General features: G+C 38.7%; 1 protein-coding gene across 1 annotated transcript in view; it reads right to left on the bottom strand.

Annotated features, from left to right (window-relative positions):
- Positions 1–311: 311 nt before the first annotated feature.
- Positions 312–15,504, bottom strand: part of zanl (zonadhesin, like) — a 98,512-nt gene continuing 83,319 nt past the window's right edge. The window contains exons 95-102 of the mRNA XM_088347424.1: positions 12,994–13,124; positions 11,114–11,316; positions 8,465–8,600; positions 8,257–8,394; positions 5,824–5,920; positions 3,250–3,294; positions 3,078–3,118; positions 312–623 (exon numbers count right to left, since the gene is read on the bottom strand). Coding sequence (XP_088203550.1) covers positions 568–623; positions 3,078–3,118; positions 3,250–3,294; positions 5,824–5,920; positions 8,257–8,394; positions 8,465–8,600; positions 11,114–11,316; positions 12,994–13,124 — 847 coding nt within the window. The 3' untranslated portion in view covers positions 312–567. The remainder of the gene's footprint in view (positions 624–3,077; positions 3,119–3,249; positions 3,295–5,823; positions 5,921–8,256; positions 8,395–8,464; positions 8,601–11,113; positions 11,317–12,993; positions 13,125–15,504) is intronic.

Genomic DNA, 15,504 nt, shown 5'->3' with positions numbered 1-15,504 from the left:
CCCTCTTTCTCTTATTTCTTTATCTCTCTTATTTCTTTCTCTCCAATCTACTAGTCCGGCCCTCGACAGAATGTTTGTTCTATCGTGTGGCCCCCGAGTTAAAATGAGTTTGACACCCCTGCTATAGAGCATATTATTTTATAAAAATGTTTTTAAAACAAAACAATACAGGTGACTTATACAAGCCTTAAACATACATATATAACCATAAATTGATGACACCAAAAATATATAAAAAGAATATAACATGTAGATGTTTGAATGTGTTTTATTCATAAATGAGAGAAAAGGCGTCTCCAAGACTGGCCCCGAGGTCACATTTTTTTTTCAAATAGTTTTAAACAAACAGAACTTTACCAAAACAACATAACAAGAAATTCAAAATGCATTTGTTGAGAGGGGATTTGCATATAACTTGTTTCCATTTCAAGACTGCATAAGTTAACAAAGCAACACAAAATGGAGGACATAATGACAAAAAAAAACTTTTCTTCCTCTTAATTTGTCCTGAGGTCTCAACTGTAAATACCGCCATCATAATAGAAAACACAATGATTGGCATTTCTATCACATATTTGTCGTATTATCCATTCTCCTTTCATCCATGTTTTCATAGGGGACATCTACAAAGAAAAGACCAAAAAAAGTCAGGTTTAGTGAATGCAGGCCACAACAGACCCAGATGGCTAGCTTTAGCATGTAGCCATTCCACTACAATGTCAAGATAATCCGTAAACAGGGTTCGTATGGGTGCTTAAAACCCTTGAAAGTGCTTGGATTTTAATTTTCCACTGCAAAATGTCTAGATTCAATAAATGGGGTTCGTATGGGTGCTTGAAACCCTTGATTTTTAATGTTCCGCTGCAAAAAAAAGATTTTCAGTAACCAGTGTTCGTACAAGTGCTTGAACCTTTGAAAATGCCTGAATTTTCGTATTATCCTTTAAAAAATTGAAAAGTGCGTGTATTTTGGGTGAAGCGCTTGTAGATGCTTGAAATTGTTGCCACGTTTCTCAAGAAGTCTACTTTAAAATGATGCAGATGCTGCTCTCTTGTGCTCTTTGATTTGCCATTACATTTCTTCTTCCCTTGTAATGATCTGCATCTGCCATTAGTTTGTACGGCATTGTTCTATGAAGCGTCATCTCCCCCCAACTAATTGCGCCTGAGAGGACAGGAGTACTCTAGACCTAAACAGGGTACTAGTAAATGTGTATTTGTGCAATGATTACGTAACAATTACAGACATTTATATTGGGCCATGCAAACAATTGAGGTAGCCTTTCCCAGTGGTAAATAATAATGGGAAGAACTTCCTGCAACTGAAAATCTATGCTACGTATTACTGTCATTGCAGTTAAGGACATTTATTCAAAGTTTCAAAATAAATATAAAATCAGAGTGCACTCCTAACAAATTGATGGAGACGCGTTCTCTCACCAAAAGGCATGCAAGAATGCCTCTGCCCCTCTCTTGCAGTGAAAAAGTTGTACAAGCAGCATTACAGACACTCAGAATTCAGACCTCGCAGTACAAAGCAAAAAACAGGAACTCCCTATACGAGATGAGTACTGCACATTGCTGAGTCTTCAAGGATGTATAAAAAGACCATTGCTGTGAAAGTACTGATAAGAAAGGATACAGTAAGAAAATACTTCAGTAAAATACGTGGATAAATATGGCGTGCATTGAATGAATAATGTGATCATCAAAGTAATGATCTGAGGATTAAATAATAAAACTAAAATAGTTGGAAAACTCATGTGTTAGTGACAACATCCTCAGTGACCTATTTGTCATGGTCGCCATGGCGCCCACTTGGCCACGCCCGTGTGTGTCACAGTTGTTGTGGTGCCCAATTGGCTCTGCCTGTGTGTGTCACGATTACCATGGTGCCCAATTGGCCCCGCCCGTGTGGTGCCAGCTGCGGCTCGTTGAGAGATTGACTTTCTGTGTATATAAAGCTCAGCCCGTCATACAAACTTCTGATCCACAAGACTTGGGTTCTGACCCAATCCTGTTTTCCTGTGATATCTCCAGTCCGGTATTGTTCCCGTTTATTTTTGTACTGTTTAATTTCGGGTTCCAGTTTTGTTTTCCGTCAATTTCTGTCCTGTTAGTTCATCCAGTTTTGGTTTCCGTCGAGTGTCTCCTGACGTTATCGATCTCATCGGTCTCTGGCCTCCTGTCCTTCCACGCCAGACTGGCTTCTTAACGTGCATGACTCCCCATTTCCCATAAAATAAAAGGCTTGTGTGAGAACGTCACGCGATTGGGTCCTGTATCTGTTTTGGTTCTGACACAATTTGAATAATATAACATATCCAACACCCATTTGAGGAGAGAATTGTCTGAAATCAAACATATTTGCAATGTGCTAAGGATCCAAAAATATGTCTTAATAAGTGCACACGTTGTCACGGTTGCCATGGTGTCCAATTGGTGCTCTTTCACAGATTGGCTTTCCTTCTATTTAAGCTCAATGCTCCCACTCACCCTTTGTCCATCCGTCAACGAACCTCTGCCCCGCAAGACGTGGGTTTTGACTCTGTCCTGTTCCCTGCCTGTATTTCCTGTTTGGTCCTATTTAATATCGATCTCCAGTTTCGTTCCCGTCTAGTTTGTCCCGTTTAATTTCGATATCCAGTTTTGATATCAATCCTGTCTGTCCCGTCCTGTCCGGTATCGCGCCATCTGTCCGATATCTGCTCGAGGAATTGGTATCGATCTCGTCGGCCTCTGGCTTCCTGTCATTCCACGCCAGACTGCTGCCTTACGTCTTCCGCCCAACGATCGCCGAATCACTGGCGCTTGGGTTAACGTGCGTGACTGCCCCATTTCCCGTAAAATAAAAGCTTGTGAGAGAAACGTCACGCATTTGGGTTCTCCTCTTGTTCTGGTTTTGTAAAATTTCACACGCAATTTGCAGATATATTTACATGTACATGATTCGTGTGCATTTCTTCTTTTAATTGTATTGGGAAAATTGGGAATTTGGCTCTGAAAGTCTTTAAAAAGTGCTTGAATTTGGCTGAGAAAAAGGTGTACGAACCCTGAGTAATACAAAGCGATACATACCTGTTGAAGTCATTCGGAGCTCGTTCTCTTTCTTGTTTTCCCTGTGAACACAGTGTCTTGCTTTGAATGTGTCATTTCCGCCATTTTTTCAATAAATAATACTTAGCAGTGTAAGGTCAATCATTCACGTGAGGAATTAAACAGTAAGTTCTTTTTATTTAATTGCCCTCACCGGTTGTTAGACGACGGCAGCTTCTGAACTACAAAAATGTCGGACCTGGAAATAAAAAACGTTATTTGGATTTAATGGGACCATTTTTGCCGATTCAGCTAATCCCGTTGGGGGTCGCAAGCGCCAGTTTTCACACAACTTAATTATTTTATTACGCCGTTCTTTAAATGAGTTCTAACCAAGGGCCATTTCATGAATACTAAAACCATGTATAAACCAGATCGATTTAAATGATTTTTAGTTACCTCATTTAATTTGCTTTGAAAAATCGCATTTAGTTTGCAAAACATTAATAATGCATTAATAAAGCCTAATAAATAGAAATAATTTTTTAATCATATTTTCTTGTGTGAAACATTTTTGTTTCTTAGTCTAACCATTTTAGTGTAACTTATTATTTTAATTGGGAAAACATTACTTTTATTGAATAAAATGATTACAGAAATAATACTTTTTTTAAAAGGGGTACACAGTAAAATTATAAACATTAATTTAACACTCATAAATGAGGATTATGTTTTTAATGTGGTAGTGTTCAAATGTACAGTTTACACTTTGGGTGTTAATTTAACACTCAGTACATGTCTACAGTTTACACTCAAAATAACGAGTGCTTTCTTTAAAAGGTAAACTTTTAAGACTAGTTCTTCATTACAAGTGTTCAATTAACTCTGGTAATTTTACTGTGTGTAATTTCTGACTACTAGTTGTCGCTGTGTGCTGTAGTGGATCCAAAAATAAGTGCTAAAAAGCCCAATGAAGAATACAAAATACGCACCATTTTACTACATTTTTTGACATTTCTGGTTACCCGTAGCACCAAGATGGCGGACACTTTTGTCAACACCCTTTAAGTGTGGATTATGTTATGTAAAAATAAATGCGAATTTCTCAACCTACGAATTTTTTAGAATGTATTATTATATGATAGTTATTGTATTTCTGCTTGTTTTGTTTTAAGAATCAATATATTTTTTTAATGAATGATTTGATTTTTTTTACCCCTAGGATGTGCCAAATAATACAGACGGCCCCTTAGTACAATGTGCATTATTTAGTGCCTGCTCGTGGTAAAAAAAACCTCGATTCAATAAAAACAAACGAATAAATAAATACTGAGCGAAAACGTGAACTATCATATACACACACGTTCTTTCAATTACCCGGAAATTGAAAAAATTCTGTTTTCTGGTCATTGAGTCTCGGTTGTTTGCATTCTCCCTTTTGCTTTTTAGCACTCGTTTTCACTTGTACAATACAGCGGTGTCCAGTTGTCAAATATTAAACACGTCTCCTAAAGCTAATATAACTTTATTTTACATATCACAAAAGCAGTGCATTATAATAATTACTCTCAATTATTGTTTATTCCTCCCCTGACTCATTTTCTTGTTAGGTTGACAGGATACGTGCACACACACAAATTCACGCACAAACAAACACACGTACAAATACATATACAGATATCTATCTCTCTAGATATATCTCTTTATATACGGAGATCGATCTATCGATCTCTCTATACATAGAGATTGATCTCTCTATCTATATACAGAGATCAATCTATCTATTTCTATATATAGCGAGATTAATCTATCGATCTCTCTCTATATATAGAGATCCATCTATATATATAGAGAGATCTATCTATCTCTCTATCCATCTATATAGAGCGATAGATCTCTATCGCTCTATATAGAGGGATAAATCTATCGCTCTACATATAGATATCTATATATCTATCTCTATCTCTCTATATATAGGGATCTATCTATCTCTATATATAGAGATATCTATCTATCTATGTATATATAGAGAGATAAACGTATCTCTCTATATATAGAGATCTATCTATCTCTCTGTATAGATGGATCCATATCTCTATATAGCGAGATAGATATCTATTTATAGAGCTAGATAGAGCTATCTATCCATCTCTCTATATATAGAGATAAATCTATCTAGCTTTCTGTATAGCGAGATAAATCTATATAGCAAGATAAATCTCTCTCTCTATATATAGAGAGAGATCTATCGATCTCTCTCTATATATATAGAGATCTATCTCTTTATATATAGGGATCTATTTCTCTATATAGAGATCCATCTATCTTTCTATATATATAGAGATCTATCTATCTCTCTATATATTGAGAGATAAATCTATCCCTCTCTATGTATAGAGATCTATCTCTCTATATAGAGAGATATAGCGAGAGATTGATCTATCTCGCTATATCTATCTCTCTATATATAGAGATATAGCGAGATAGATCGATCTATCCAGCTCTCTATATAGCGAGATAAATCTATCTATCTCTATATATAGAGCTCCATCTGTCTAAATATAGAGATATATCTACATATAGAGAGATCTATATATAGAGATAGATCTATCAATCTATCTCTCGATAGATAGATGGATCCATCTATCTATATATAGAGAGATGGATATGTCTCTATATAAAGAGATAGATAGATTTATCTATCTCTCTCTATATAGAAAGATACATAGATAGATCTATCTAATAAAAGACACACATAAACCGTTCACACATGTGTAACATGACTCACTTTCTGACGCTTTTGCAAACACACGCAATGGTGATGGCAACGACAACAATCACGGCGACCGACACAACCACTGCAATCAGGATGATCCATTTGGTTTCTAGAAGGAAAAATGTTTGACCCCCCCAAAAGACAACAATTAGAACAGTCATCTTTAAAAAACATAAGTAGACTGTATTCTATAAAACTAATTCCGGACTACAAGCTGCTACTTTTTGTTACCACATTTTAAACACTGCGGATTTAAACAGAGTGCATTTTATACTTTTGTTATTCATGGCAAGGAAAAGGTGAGCTGCTCTTTTCCACAATGCGTGCGCTCTAAATACAAAATAATTCGGTGACGTCTTTGAGAGGAATTAGTCCATGTTTTTGCCAACATTTTTCAAATAACAGGAGAGAAACCCGGAGGTTTGGCAGAATTTCACTCAATATCTTATTTTCACCCACAAATCAAGTCCTCAATTATTACAAGACATGTCAAACATCTCATCTCATCTCATCAGCCGTACTGCTTATCCTCATTAGGGTCGCGGGGGGGCTGGAGCCCATCCCAGCCATCTCCGGGCAGTGGGCAGGGGACACCCTGAACTGGTTGCCAGCCAATTGCAGGGCACATGTCAAACATGTGGATGGTTTAATCTGACCCACCATAAAATTTGGAGTATGCCAAAACAAAAGAAAGTGTTTAGGTCATTTCTATCAAAAGTCTGACTTTTTAAATGAATGCAAATCAAATGCTCTCTGCAGCCGCTAGAGGGCAGTGTTGAGTTTGTATAATGTGGTAAGTTGGACTAGGTGTAAACTGCATTCGCTCAACTGTTGAAATAAACAAGTTAACACATTCAATGACAAAGACAAAAACCTTTTCCCCCCGTTATTTGTGAATTAGTGTGTTGTGTTTAGAAGTCATCCGTGATTATAACGTGTACAGTAGGCTGAACGATAAAGCTTTACACTGCTTGAGTTTGACATCCCTGATTTATACATCCAAATTAGAGGTCTAAAATAATTCAGCCAGACCCTACCTGCAAGTATTGAAGCCTTAATCAGCTTGACAAATGAACTTGATTTGAGGGGCCGAGCCTAAACCAAATTCGAATTTTCACATTTTATTTATGAGGACTTTTTAGGTGAGAAAGAGGGGGGCTTCTCTTTAGCTGACTTTTTAAAACAATTACCCACCCTTATTCGCTCTTTGTTTATTTTTCTCTGCGGAGGATCCGCGCGCGATGAATTCCGTCCCCGTTTCGCCCAAATTCAGCTCGCGGGAACGCGCCAAGCCCGCAGAAGAATCAACACCAAGTGCAGTGATGCAGGCTGCGTTGCGCGAAAGGGGAACGGAATCCCACTCAGATCCTCCACAAATAAAAACAAACTAAGAACAATGACGTACGCGCGCTGAGCGTGGGTAATTTTTCAAAAAAATGTCCGCAGAGAAAAGCCAGGCCCGAACCCGAAGTTCTGGTTGACAATGTATACCCGATCCAAAATTTTGGTTTGGGTCAGGTTCAGGCTTAAGATCTTACCTCTAATCCAAATTGAACAGCAGTGAAAGTGTCAATAAAAAACACTACAATTTTCTTTTGGTATCATCGGTTGCTGAAGTTTCCGTAAATCCCCCATAACGATGACAAATTAAGACAATTTGGGCCATTACCACAACAATCACCAATGACAACAACACAAAAGACATGTCTGTGTTGCAATCTGACACTATTCTCTACAGCAGTGTTTTTCAACCTTTTTTGAGCCAGGGCACTTTTTTTTACATTGAAAAATTTTGCGGCACACCACAAACCAAAAATGTAAAATGACACTGAACAGATGTTTAATTACAATATAATTTATAGTAACCCCCGTTTTTCTAGCACAGACACTTGACAATGACATCATATTTGCAGAAAATGATTTATAAATGTTTTATAAAATTTTAAATTTGAAAAAGTGACATTGGATAATTTCTCACGGCACACCTGACGATCTCTCACGGCACACTAGTGTGCCGCGGCACACTAGTGTGCCGCGGCACAGTTGTTGAAAATCACTGCCCTACAGTACTGTTGCCCTGGCGCTGTCGTCTAGAAATATAGGGCTCACATTTTACGCGACACAGCCTCGTTCTCGTTTTCTCTTGGAGCAGTAGTAAATAAGTGCTGGTTTTTGTAATCACCGTCTTGAATGGTCACGTGATTCAAAACCATGTGACGTAGACAACTCGGAACAGAAAGAAGTGGCTGTATAAGCCTAAACCTTAAAATCCTTTGAGTCTTGCCTAAAGACCAAATGGGATTTTCTTCTTAATTTTAGCATGCGGCTTTTTATCCGGTGTGCTCCGTAGTCCAGAATTTACGGTAACCACTTAGCGTTTTCTGTACCAAATCTGACTTTATTCACAACATTGTCAACTACGGAAAGCTCGGGTTGTGTTCTTACCAAGTCCTTCTGGCTTTGTAATCTCCTCCTGGCAGTTGAAGCCCTGATAGCCGGGCGCACAGACGCACGAGTACGAGACGTTGTTGACCTGGTTGCACGTTCCTCCGTTCAGGCAGGGACTGCTGAGGCACGGACTTACTGCAACGCAATGATACGTTTTGAAACTATTGTAGTATTCGGGATAAGTTCTCCGTTTGGATGCCCGTACCTCTGTGACAGTCGCGTCTGTAGTCATAAATGGTGCAGACGTAGCCATCCTTGCAGCCTTTAGCTTGGCATACCGCCCCGGTGGGGGTGCATTCGCAGGCCTGGCCGCAGTCTTCAGTCACAAAGGTCTCTTTCAGCTGCCACCACCCAAAAAAGAATGCAATACCGAATTCTTAAACATGCAAAATGTAAGGAAATAGTATATGTTTTTGCATGACATCTTTATGTATTTTATAGGTATATTCCAATTATTTTCCGAGATAATGCATTTTGAAGACAGCATGTCGTGTCTTTGTCATCCTGAGTTGTGATGTCATCTGAGGAACACCAGCACCCTAGCAAACCAGTCACTAGATTGTTTTACGTATTAATCAGTCAAAGAGGTTATGAGTGTTTTACGCAAAGTTTTGGTTGTCGTACCATTCATGTGCATTCTCCACTAAAACAAAAGGCGAGCAGCCAAAAAGGCAGCAAAAAAAACACACACGGAGAGCTACCAACGCGGGGCTTACCGGGACTCATCAACATAAGTTGACCGCAGCCTTGGTGGAAAAATGCATGCTGGACGGGCCAAAAAATACACAGTGAGCAGCTAAGCTAACCATTTATGTGTATAGCCCTTAATCACAAAAATTCTCTAAGGGCTATACGGACTACAGACTGTTTGTATGTGTGCCAAAAATGAAATAAAATAAAGTTTAGAGAAGAAAGGTAACAAAAAGAAACAACGGCTACAGCAATAAACGCGAAGCCGGCCGGGAGTCCACAAAGCGACGAACACGGCAAAACTGGTGCCAACGCCAGGCTAGACACTCAAAAATCAAGTGGTAAGCAGCAACGCTAACCGAGAACCAAAAACAAAATAGCGGCTACGGCGATAAACGCGGAGACGGTCGAGAATAAACCATGAGACACGGCAAAACCGGTACTAATGGCAGGCTACCTGGAAACTCATTGAGCAAATAAAACAGGAAAGCCCTTGGCAACTCTGATGTTAACGGGGAGCAACACACAAACGAAAAACCACAATCGCCTACCTCCAAGAGGATATGAGCGGTATGCAATCACTGTTCATTACAAACGTCTGTTTCGCAGCTGGCCTCACTTGTTGTGTTAATGGGATTGGCCATTTTGAAAGTGTTCCTTCAATTATGTCACAGCACTAGAGGAAACTAGCCAGATAGGTCAAGTTTGAGACAAAATTTCTCTAGTCCTCTTGAGCTTGGGATATTTTGCAACATATTTGTACAATTATGAGGAGGAACACGTTTGTGCCTAGTTGAAAAAAGTCTGTTTTGGAATACCTCTATCCTTGTTTGCCATCTGCATCAATTCACAAACATTTTGGTGTTAGTACATATAGATTTACAAGCATTTATTGATCTAGTCTAGTCAACTATTTATCACTGTGCTATTGCGCCTAGTGATTTGTACACTCTGTGCAAATACTCAACTTGCCCAATTTCGTTGTCACAATATGTTAGCCCATTTGTAACAATGACAATAAAGGTATATTCTATTCTATTCTATTCTAACTTCTCAATAATCCCAAGAGCGATACAATCAGTACTTTGAAACACAAAGTTTTTCCCAAACGAATACATACAAGCCACGTAAAATGGCACCTCTCTTTATACGAGCACCTAAATACAGTGATCCCTCACTGCACTGCTATTTCCTTTTTGCGTTTTTGATACTTTGCTCATTTTCATTGTGTATTGCGTGCTGCAGCAGACAACACACAGCAAATCCTATTACAGGGGCATGTTTTGGAGGGCGTTGTGTGTGTAGGTGTGTGAACGTGTGTGTGTGTTGGGTGGGCATGACTGTGTGCGCCATAGTGATTGGCTGATCAGTCAAATAGCGGGGCGTGTGCACATGTCAATGTATACGCCACCCGAAAAAAACTGCGAAACAAAGTTACAGCTAGTATTTGAGCGGCTTGTTACGTGAAAAATAAATTTAGCCATTAAACCAGACCCAGAGAAGGGTCAGAAGAGTGCAAAGAAATGCTAATCACCACCTGGTGCTCCATGGATTGCAACCGGGTCTGGGAAGAGACTAAGCCTAAGGTGACATCGGGAGAGAAAGCTGCAAGTCAGGCTTACTATGGCTAGGCAGGTAACCACTTTCACAAGCTACCTCTGCCGAGCCTGTATCTCACTAACGCCAGATTACTCATGAAACGGAAGACCTGGAGCTCCAACCCGCGACAAATCACTACATTCGGGACGATTGTATGTTAATCCCGGAGACCTGGCTGAACCCAGAATACCCGATGCTAGCGTGCCCTAGCCGGCCTCTCTCTACATCGCGTACTTACACTACGAGAAGAAGCCGTCCAATTTTGATGTACTATTCTATAATGACAAGGAGCATTCAAATGCAATTCTGTGTTCTGTTTTTTACTCGTAGATCTATAGTTGTTATTTCGTTACGGTTGTACATGTTATACATTACTGAAATCTTATTATTAGATCACTTCGATCACGGGGAATTTTTTTGGAACACAACCCCCGAAAATTCTGGTGTTTAGAGGTGCTTGTACAGGATTTAGAGGTATGACCGTATCTAAAGGCTATTATTATGTGCCGACTTTAAAACAAAATATCCGAAAATCCAAGAAAATGTGGTGAGAGCAAGTCCTCACCGGGTAGTATCGATCGAGGAAGCTGCAGCCGCACTGCGCGTAGGGCACACAAACCCCCTCGCTCATGACGAACCCGGGCAGACACTGGCATCCCTCCACGCAGGAAGCGGGCCCGCAGTCGGACGGCGCCGCCAGATCGGCGCAGGAAGCCGGGCACGGAGACATGCACGTGGTGTACGTGCTGTTGCCTTGGCACGACAGCGCTGAAAATCAACGGCAAGAGTCCCATTATAGAACAAAACCCGGGTAGGGGCCGGGGGGTACCGCACTAAAGTGGAATGACGGAATTCAGGCTAACTGAATAAGCTCCATCTTAAGTTATGGCTCAATCCAAGAACTCTTGGCCCGCAGGCCAGATATGAGTTACTCTCTGTGTCTTTCAAAAAGTAACCGAGTTAATAACTGAATTACTCTATAGTATCACTATCAAAAGCTTGAAGTGCAAAAACAAAAAAAATATGATAAAATAACAATCAGCATGTACATCAACAGACACACAAACGTACATATACACACACAAACGTACATAAACACACACAAAAACGTATGTAAACACGTACAACAATGTACATAAATAGACACACAAATGTACGTAAACACACGCAAAAACATATGTAAACACATATGCAAAAGTCCATAAATACGCACAAAAACGTACGTAAAAGACACACGAAAGCGTATGTAAACACACACGCAAAGTACGTAAACACACGCAGAAACATACGCAGATGAACGCCCGAAAGGTACATAAACACACACACAAACGTAAGTAAACACACAAACCTACATCAACACACTCAAAACCTTACGTAAACAAACACACAAACTTGCGCTAAAACTTACTTAAACAAGCACAAAACATACGTAATTATGCACAAAAACGTACAGAAGCTCATACACACACGTGCTTAAACACACACATAACATACGTAAACACTCACACACATGTATGTAAACACACACAGGTACGTAAACGCACGCATACACATAGGTTAACACGTACAAAAATCTACGTAAACCCACACAAACGTACGGCAACACACACACTAACATACACGACACACACACAAAAACATTTGCAAAACACACTCACAAACGTACGTAAACACGCACAAAAACCTACGTAACGTATATAAACAGACACACAAACGTACGTGCACACGCACAAAAACCTACGTAACGTACATAAACAGACACACAAACGTATGTAAACATGCACAAAAACCTACGTAACGTACATAAACAGACACACAAACGTACGTAAACACGCACAAAAACCTATGTAACGTACATAAACAGACACACAAACTTACGTAAACATGCACAAAAACTTACGTAACGTACATAAACAGACACAAAAATGCACGTAAACACCCACACAAACGTACTATACACACACATAAACATACATAAACACACCCACAAAGACGCACAAAAACGCACTTAAACGAACACAAAAACTCACGCTAAAATGTACTTTAATATGCACAAAGCCTACGTAAACACGCATAAACATTTGTAAACACGCACAAAAACAAACGTAGCGCACCGCTTTTGACCATCAGTAACAGTAACAGCAGAAAACTAATTAGATTACTCCGTGACCGAAATAATAAAACCCTCTCAACACTGTAAATGAACGAACATATAAGTTGACATGACTATAAAATGAGTCACATAATCATACAGTCAACAGACTTTAATGAAAACAGCAGGCTAGCAACAGAGAATAAATCATCATAGTTCAATTTAACCTGCTTTCATTCAATCGATTCGAGGCTAAATTCAGCGAAGATAATAAACTTATCCCGGCTTATTCCCTTATCATTGTTTCGTGCAATATTTCCCAGTTTTTTTATCTTATGCTGTTTTTTTCTTACCACAGGCGAGCTCGTGTCTCCAGGGGCCCAGCGTGATTCCGGCTTCCTGACAGGCAGAAGCGTACGCTTCATAGCTCGCGCAGCGCAGCTCGTCGCTGCCTTGCTCGGCACACAGGTCAAATATGCAGTCGCTGTGCAAAGTCAAGAAAATTGATTGAGTAAACAGTAAACAATATAATAAAATAACACTCAGCATGTAGATAAACATGGACACAAACGTACGTAAACACACACACAGAAGTACATTAGACACACACAAATGTACATAAACACTCAAAAAAAAACATACGTAAACAATCACAAAAAGATACGTAAACACGTACAAAAACGTACGTAAATACATATACAAAAGTATGTAAACACCCACACAAACGTACATAAACACGCACAAAAGCATATGTAAACACACACACACACAAACATACCTAAGCATGCACAAGAACGTACGTAAACACACACAAATGTACGTAAACACACTCACAAACGTACGTAAACACACTCACAAACGTACGTAAACACACACACAAACGTACGTGAACACACAAAGGTACGTGAACACAAAAACAAACGTGCGTAAACACACACAAAAATGTACATAAACACGCAAAAAACATACGTAAACAATCACAAAAAGATACGTAAACAATCACCAAAACGTACGTAAACACGCACAAAAACTTACGTAAACACCCACACAAAAGTACATAAGCACCCACAAACGTACATAAACATGCACAAAAGCATATGTAAACACGCACAAAAACATACGTAAACACTCACACCAACATACCTAAACATAGACAAGAATGTGCATAAACACACACAAATGTACGTAAACGCGCACACAAACGTACGTGAACACACAAACTAAGATACGTGAACACAAAAACAAACGTGCGTAAACACACACAAAAGTACCTAAAAACACACACACAAATGTACAAAAACGCGCAAAAAAAACATACGTAAACAATCACAAAAAGATACGTAAACAATCACCAAAACATACGTAAACACGCACAAAAACATACGTAAACACGTACAAAAGCGTACGTAAACGCATATACAAAAGTATGTAAACACGCACAAAAACAAACATAAACAGTCACAAAAACGTACGTAAATACTGTACACAAACATATCTAAACACGCACAAGAACCTACGTAAACACACAAACGCACGTAAACGCACACACAAACATACGTAAACACACTCAATAACGTACGTAAACACACACACAAACGTACGTGAACACAAAAACAAACGTGCGTGAACACACACAAAAGTACCTAAACACACACAAATGTACATAAACACGCAAAAAAACATACGTAAACAATCACAAAAAGATATGTAGACAATCACCAAAACATACGTAAACACGCACAAAAATGTACGTGAACACCCACACAAACGTCTATAAACACACACAGACGTACTGAAACACGCACAAAAACAAACGTAAACATGCACAAAAACGTACAGAAATATGCACAAAAACATTGTAAACACACACAAAAATGAACATAAACACACATAATAACGTACATAAACACACACAATAACGTACATAAACACTCACAAATCATATGTATACACATAAAAGTACGTAAACACACACACACAAACATACAGAAACATGCACAAAACATATGTAAACACTCACAAAAATGTACGTAAACACACACGATAACGTACAAAAACACACACAAACGTACATAAACATGCACAAAAACGTACATTAACATGCACAAAAACATGTAAATACTCACAAAAACATACGTAAACACACACAAAAATGTACATAAACACACATTATAACGTACATAAACACTCACAAAACATATGTATGCACACAAAAGTACGTAAACACACACAATAACGTACGTAAACACACACAAACGTACGTAAACACACAAAAACAAACGTAAACAGTCACAAAAATGTTCGTAAATACACACACAAACGTACATAAACATGCACAAAAACGTACATAAACATGCACAAAAACATATGTAAACACTCACAAAAACATTCGTAAACACACACAATAATGTACATAAACATACACAATAACGTACATGAATTCAAACAAACATACGTAAACACGCACAAAAACAAACGTAAACAGTCACAAAAATGTTCGTAAATACACACACAAACGTACATAAACATGCACAAAAACGTACATATACATGCACAAAAACATATGTAAACACTCACAAAAACATTTGTAAACACACACAATAACGTACATAAACATACACAATAACGTACATGAATTCACACAAACATACGTAAACACGCACGAAAACAAACGTAAACAGTCACAAAAATGTTCGTAAATACACACACAAACGTACATAAACATGCACAAAAACGTACATAAGCATGCACAAAAACATATGTAAACACTCACAAAAACATACGTTAACACACACAATAACGTACATAAACAATAACGTACATGAATTCACACAAACGTACGTAAACACGCACAAAAACATACG

This window comes from Urocampus carinirostris, chromosome 11 (assembly GCF_059441175.1).
Source record: "Urocampus carinirostris isolate Australia breed hairy pipefish chromosome 11, RoL_Ucar_1.0, whole genome shotgun sequence".
Lineage (NCBI taxonomy): Eukaryota > Metazoa > Chordata > Actinopteri > Syngnathiformes > Syngnathidae > Urocampus > Urocampus carinirostris.
This window is presented reverse-complemented; position numbering and strand designations above follow the sequence as displayed.